We start from the raw sequence: 7,871 nt of genomic DNA, 5'->3' as shown, positions 1-7,871 counted from the left end.
CTTGCCCTACCCAGTTTGGCTCAGTGGATAGAGCATCGGCCTGCAGACTGAATGGTCCAGGTTTGATTCCAGTCAAAGGCATGTACCTTGGTTGCGGGCACATCCCCAGTAGGGGGTGCGCAGGAGGCACTTCATCGATGTTTCTAACTCTCTATCCCTTTCCCTTCCTCTCTGTAAAAAATCAATAAAATATATTTTCAAAAAAGAATAAAATAAACTAATCAACAAAATAAGTCCAGAGGTATGGATGTATGGAACAGAATAAGAGATCTCAGTGAGGAAGGGGTTTGGTAGGAGAGGGCACGGGAAGAGATTAACCAAAGAACATATGTGCATATATGCATAACCCATGGACACAGACAACAGCATGGGGAAGGCCTGGGGTAGGGCAAGGGTTGGGTGGAAGGGGCAAAAAAATAGAAAATGGGAGACTTCTGTGATACTGGCAACAACAAAATAAAATTTAAAAAGCACCATAAAAGATTAAAAAAAGAGAAAGCATTTAGAATTAAACCGTGAGGGAGGGAGGAGAGGGCAGAGAGAAAAAAGAATTAAACAGTGATTAAGATCGACTTGCATAAGAAATGTTTGGGTAACAGGTAGGAGTGAAGAAAAAAATAGACTGAAAGAAACCCAGACCCCTAAAATGAAAAAAACAATAAAACAAACACAAAACAATTGTGTTTTATATATTTAGAGAGAAATAGAAGAAGCCAGTGAAGATGGAGGGACGGATGCAGTCAAGACAAGGCCCAAGAGAAGGCAGGAATTATGTGAACAATACTACTGGTGGGGTCTTTAGGGAGTTCAGCCTTAGAAGGGAGGAAGGGATGACTATTCCTCTGATGTAGATAGAAGGGAGCAGGGCTTTGAAACCTGTCCCTCTTTTAAATAACAGTAGACATGAAAGCAGCAAGAGTCTAAAGCTGCAATAGAAGATTGTAGAACCCACAGAGAAATAAAGGTAGAATGTGGACTACCTGTAAGTTTTGCCAGCTAGATATAACAACCTGATTAATATAAAAAAATTCATATTACAGTGGAATAGCAGATGCAAGTGTAACAAATAGCTCTAATGTTAGCAAAACAGCAAAATGTGTATAGTCATGCACTGAGTAACGGCATTGTAGTCAACAATGGACTGCATATACTACAGTGGTGCTGTAAAATTATAATAGAGCTGAAAATTCCTATCACCTGGCATTGTAGCACTCACTGTAGGGCAATGTATTACTCATGTTTGTGGTGATGCTGCTATAAGCGTTGCCAGTTGTATAAAAGTACAGCACATACAATTATGTACAGTACATAATACTTGATGATAATAAATGACTATGCTACTGGCTTATGTATTTACTATACTTTTTATTGTTGTTTTAGAGTGCATTCATTCTTCTTATTTAAAAAAAAGGTTGCTGTAAAAGTGTGTCATGGCACTGTCCTGGTATGACAGGATGCGGATTCAATCTCCGGTCAGGGCACTTACAAGAAACAACCAACAAATGCACAAATAAGTGGACAACAAATCAGTGTTTCTATCTCTCTCTCTCCCTTCCTCTCACTCTAAAATCAATATTTTAAAAAAAAGAGTATGTCATGTTATGCTGGCAGCAATCTCATGTGGTGTTTACATACCCTGATTACATCATCTTGGACTGAGTTGATTTCATCTTATGTTTTGTACAGTAACATGCTGTGCAAGTTTGTAGCCTAGGAGCAATAGGCTATGCCGTTTAGCCTAGGTGTGCAGTAGGCTACCATCCAGGTTTGGGTAAGTGCACTCTGTGATGTTCGTACAATGACAAAATCGCCTAATGATGCATTTTTCAGAATGTATCTGCCATTAAGTGGTGCACAACTGTATAGCATATAAGTGATATTTTAAGAACTAAAAATGTAATGATGTCCAAAGACGATGCATAGGCCAAATGCTCAGGCTACCCCTGTGAGAGTTCCATGGCGCCTGTTCTATTACAGGCTAGCTGGACTGCCCAGGTATAAGTAACCCTATGGGCCTCAAATCATAAAGAGAAACAGTCTCATGACTATGAGTCATATTTACTTGGGGGCCCAGATCCCAAACTGAACTGTCCTGGGCCCTCAAAACAAGAAGGGATAGAAAAGATTGTAATCATGGAGGCTTTGCCACTATATCCGCCCACCATGTATATTTACTGAATCCACAAAGATGTGGCTTTCTAGATGCAATCTCTGCAGGTGAAAAGTAGCACTACTGGAAATTAACATCTGAAGGCCAAGTTTGGAGACTGGTTTTTCACAGTGAGATTAGAGCTGAAGTAGTACACTCTAGGTTACAGGCTGAGTAGAGAAACAAGAAGACACCAAGAGGGGAGAAGGGAACAAGAACAGGAAGGTTTGGTGAAAGTCAAGGGTGGGGGCCGAGGCCATGAGGGATTAAAAGATGGAATGACAAGAGCTGGCAGCCAAAGAAACTTCGAAGTTTGAGATCTCACAAGTAACACCTCCTGTGAAGCCATTCGAGGGCAAGGCTGCCTGTATAGCATTAGAAGTGAGAATTTTGAATTGGAAGTGAGCATTTTGAAAAAGGAGAGGAAGAACGCTATAGAGTCTGTGCAGTGATAAAGCAGCAGGTTGGCTAACAACTGACTGCAAAGGGGAGGGGGGGGATGTTATAAAACCTGGGGGCAGGATATTGTAGCTAAACTCACAAAGCAATGAAGAAAGATAAGGGAAGCAAGGTGATCCTGATTTATTCTTTCATTAAATTTCTAAAACAAAACCCAGATAATGATTTTTTTCTTTCAAATAATATTGATATTGTTTACAATGATGGGGAAGGCAGGACTAAAGAACAAAAACAGCTTTATCTTGACCATATCTATTGCATTTGGACCTTACATAATGTTTAAAAGTGCCCACAGTAATGAAGAATTCAGATGACTTTCTGGTCCTCCCACTGACCAAGCTAAGCTACCCTAAGATCCCTGGAAAGCACACACTTTCTCCTTGACCGACTGTCACAAATCAGATATAAAGAAAGTAACTGGCATCAAACTCTACGAATGTTGGACGGCTACCAAACTGTGACCACATACCTGGCCTCACATCACCAAACAAAAACAACATCTAATTTATAGAAAATCCGCATGAGCGAAAGGAAATGTTACAAGGTTTAGTGATTTTCAAGTTGTTTTTAACCACACTTGTCCATAACTATCTAGGGAGGTGTATAGCTTATACACTTCAGAAGCTAAGAAAGCCAGTTCATATGTGAGCTGACCAAATATATCATTACATACTAATGCCATGTGAGAACATGTTGTTAACTTCTACCCTCAAAAGCACCTTTAGTTGTCAGCAGCATTTGAGAAAACACAACATAAATGAAAGATCTTCCTAGAGAAAGAGGCTGTGACCCAATTTACAGATTAGAAAACTAAGACACAAAGAAGTTAACCATCTCAGGTGAAGGCTACACAGCCAGTTAGTGGCCAAGCTGAGATAAGAACCCCCCACTCTTTCAACTCCTTCGGTGCCCTTCTCCCCCCACCTTTACCCCACCCCCAGATGCAAATGTCTGGCAGAGCTGGGCTGGATTTCCACATAAAGTGCTCTTTTGGGAATATAAAATGAGATGACAGAATCTAAAAAATAAGAATGAGCAGAAATTAAGAAAAATATTTGCTTGATATAAAACATGTATTTAAAACTATACCTTTACTGCTTCTGATGAAAGTACATTTTCCTTTTTCTGACTTGTACTCATGGGCTCATTTTCAACACTGAAAAATAAAAACCACAGTTTCTTTTGAAATAAAAATAATTACTAAAATAAGACAGTTTCTGTGTTTAAAGCGAACACTGAAAGGTTCTTTATGTGCACTGCTCAAAAGATTCATATACAAATTGTTATACTAAGAATATGTTCATTTGAATCTCTACACTTGAAAAACACACTCAAAAATGCTCATCCAGAAAAGGTGAAGGAATTAAGATGTACAAGTTGCCAGTTATAAAAACAGTCATGGGAATGTAAAGTACAGCACAGGGAATATAGTCAGTACTATTGTAATAACTATGTGTGGTGTCAGAGGGCTACTAGACTTACTGGGGGATCACCTTGTAAGGTATATAAATGTCTAATCAAAATGTTGTACACCTGAAAATAATGATATTGTATGTCAACTGTAATTGAAATAAAAAAACGCTCATCCAGGCTTCAGAAATTTTTGTGAGTCCATTGTGCGTTATATTTTCTTATGTTGACAATCAGCATCACAGGAATGAGCACCAATGTACAACTATCATAATCTTGGAAAGAACTAGAACTCTGCTTTTATTTATATTAAGGTTCTTCATAGCCTGATTTTTTTTGAACGCCTATACCAAGTGTTATTTGAAATAATTTTTACTCAGCAAGTTTTTATAAACACGTCGGGTCACCTAGTGAATCAGGGGACTACTCAAACTAGATGCAGATTTACCTAGCCCCAGATGTGCCCCAGATGGCTCCCTAAGAATCTGATTTTCCAGAATAGTCCATTTTAATTGTCTTGCTTGGAATACTTTCACAGATGCCCTTTCAAATGGCATAATAAACTAATGTGACTATTAGGCACATATGCATTTTAGGTCTAAACATTTGTATCTCTAAGTTGATATGTTATCTTGTTTTCATGCTTTCATAACCCTAGACAAATTAGGGAATATAGTCAGTTTCGAGAGTATCTGGGAATTGATATGCTGGGAATTGTGCTTGGCCTGGAGGGTGTAAGGACAAGTAGGTCAGGGCCTTTGTAAAACTTGGTCTGATACACAAACTAATAATACAGTTTGGTACAAGTTATAACTGCTGAATGAACAAAATGATTTGGACCACTGAGGATTCAAGGAACAACTGTCTGCTCAGTAAAGTGCCCACAGAGGAGGTACACAGGCAGGGGGTAATACAGAATATGGCATTTTCGGAAAACCATGTTTTGTTTGTTTGTTTTTAATATGAAACTGGAGCACAGGGACTCGTGACAGGCTAGAGAGGAGATTGAGACCAGAGGTTAGTGGATGCCAGACTATGAAGAACCTGCCTGACCTGGGACAGAATGTGACCTTTGTCCTACTAGCAGTCAGGCAGGAACAAGCCTAAAGCAGGGGAGTGACAGAACGTGGAGAATCACGGGATCCTGGGGCTTGGTGGAGAGGGGATGGAGAGGAGGAGGTGAGGAGGTGGCAACAGCTCAGATCAGATAAAGGCCACACAACCCAGAGGGATGGAAAGAGAGGACGCAATTTATGCTCCTTAGCTTTTCCATCCATAAAACCCAGTTCAATTATGCGGAGTCAGGGAACAAATGGTAGTGATCAAAAAAACAAAGAAAAGTTAGTAAGATCATGAACACCTGGAAAATATAAGGGATTAAACTGTCACTGGGTCTCAGACTCTATGCAGGAATAAATGGGCTAATAAGATACAGCTATGCTCTGAACCCTTTTAAAAGTCAGTAAGAAAAGCACGCATGTAAACAAGATAAAGATAAGAACTGTGTGTTTAACATAAGGAAATCCTACAGGAAAAAACAGAGACAAAAGTAGAAAATAAAATAATAATGTACAATACAGAATTGTGACCTATATTCATATGCATATCTATAAAGTAAGAATGACTAAATAGTTATTTTTACAGTAAATGGATTCTTATATCTTTTTTTTCTATTTTACTAGCCTTATCTTTTGCCATGGTTGTTTATAATTCAGTTTTATTTAAAAAATTAAATTTCAATTGATACTGGTCTACTTAAGCTGAAATAAAAAAAAAGAGCTCGGCAAAACACATGTAAAAAGAGCATATTTTAAAGATTTGGGGCATAATTTTAAAAAGAATACTGACCTTGATGATATAAGTGTATTGTCTAACTACAATCAATTTTGTATGACATACCTAAAATCTACCTATACCTACAACAAGAATTTAATTTCAGTCTCCTAGTTCCTGCTTTCAGATTCCTGAAATTCTGCTTATCTAGAGTATTTTCAGGGCTTTCTAGAAACCTACTGCCTTGGTGAGATTGTAAGTGAAATGGTAAAAATTTCTTTACAATACAAATGCTCTGCAGAAAAGGCAGCTTTGGGACCATGGGGTAAGGCAGAACACAGTATTTTCAAGTAGCTGTAATTACTTCCATGCTGAGAACATACACCAAATAGCAGAAAACCACTGTTGTAGGTCAGCACATAAGTTACTCTGTACTGAGCCAACAGCTGAAGAATTTAAAGTCAAAATTACCCAAAGAAGTTAATACCTGACACTTCATAAAACTTTCTGAAACTTATATTGTATTTAAGTTTCATGAATCTTATTGCTAAACCAAAATTTCAGAATGTGTTGAGTTTTAAAGCAAAAAAACACATTTTAAAATTTTGGATTAGCTATACAAATCACTGGTTCAGCCCTCGCCGGGTTTCTCGGTGGTTAGAGCATTGGCTGGAGGACTGAAGGGTCTTGGGCTCTACTCCGGTCAAGGACACATACCTCGGTTGCAGGATCGATCCCTGGCCGCAGTTGGGGCATGTGCAGGAGGCAACCAATTGATGTGTCTGTCTCACATAGATATTTCTCTCTTGGTGTCTCTTCCCCCCGCTTCCACTCTCTCTAAAAATCAATGGGAAAAATATCCTCGGGTGAGGATGAAAAGAAAAACAAACTAAAAATCACTGGTTCAATTAGAGCTTCCCCACTCCTTTTCTAGATTATGAGAGTCCCTTCTAACTTGCTCTCTGGCATGTTCCGGACTGCCCTGCGTCAACCCATTCTTCCTATTAATCTGATCGTGACACTCTGCCATTCAAAAAACCCTTCCGCAAGTCTCTATCAGTTGATGAATAAAACCAAGTCCTCAGCACAGTTAGTTATTCATGATGTGGCTCACAGAACCCCTGCCCATTCTTAGAATATGCCAGGTTCACATGCCGGTAAGCCACTTTCCTCTCCTGCAACAACCTGTCCCACCCTGTCCAACTCTTAACCCTATACAACTTACAATTTAGTTCTATTTTACCCTTTTTGTACTCCCACTTCCCCTCATACATACACTTCTGCTCTTTAAAAAACAAACAAAAAAACCCCCACACATATATTTTATTGATTTCAGAGAGGAAGGGAGAGGGAGAGATAGAAACATCAATGATGAGAGAATAACTGGTCATCTCCCTCCTGCATGCCCCCCACCAGGGATTGAGCCCACAACCCAGGCATGTGCCCTGAGTGGGAATCGAACTGGTTCATAGGTCGAAGCTCAACCACTGAGCCACGCTGGTCAGGCCAATTCTGCTCTTTAACACAATGGTTGGTTGTCCATTTGTTTAAATAGAATTTGAAGCCATTAAATTCAGAAACTATAACATTCATGTCTCCAGCTCAGAGCCCAGCCTTGTGCCTGCTATGATAAAGGTACTCAACTATCCTTTGTTAAAAAAATAAATTTGTAGCAAAGAGGTTCTTCATTTGTGCCTGCTTACCTTAATCAGGGAACAATGTAATAATACACAATATTCTCTTTTTTTTTAATGAAGTGTGTGTGCGCATATGGATGTGTAGGAATATATATATATGTACACACACACACACACACACACACACCTTGAAAGAATGTACTATAACTCATATTCTGCATCTTCTTTCTCTAAAGGAATAAAGAGGAAAGTGGAGCTGGGGAAAGAAATTTACTCAACAGGAATAAAGTCAACAGTAATTTTCAGTTGACTTAAAAACAAAACACCAAAAAATCAGAATAGGGTAGATAAAGATACTTTAAACAATAGATACTTAGATATCTGGTTGATAAAAAAAAATAATAATAACAGAAGAGACTCAAAGGTTTGGAGTGGTACTCTCA

The 7,871-nt window shown here is 38.8% G+C and overlaps 1 protein-coding gene across 1 annotated transcript in view; it reads right to left on the bottom strand.

Annotated features, from left to right (window-relative positions):
- The window catches only part of CRYBG3 (crystallin beta-gamma domain containing 3), a 144,695-nt gene that overhangs the window by 115,989 nt on the left and 20,835 nt on the right, over positions 1–7,871 (bottom strand). The window contains 1 exon segment of the mRNA XM_015571272.1: positions 3,698–3,764. Within this exon segment, the coding sequence (XP_015426758.1) occupies positions 3,698–3,764 (67 nt within the window).

Source organism: Myotis davidii, unplaced genomic scaffold, assembly GCF_000327345.1.
Source record: "Myotis davidii unplaced genomic scaffold, ASM32734v1 scaffold48, whole genome shotgun sequence".
Classification (NCBI taxonomy): Eukaryota; Metazoa; Chordata; class Mammalia; order Chiroptera; family Vespertilionidae; genus Myotis; species Myotis davidii.
Note: the sequence above shows the minus strand (reverse complement) of the source record. Positions and strands in the feature narration are given on the sequence as shown.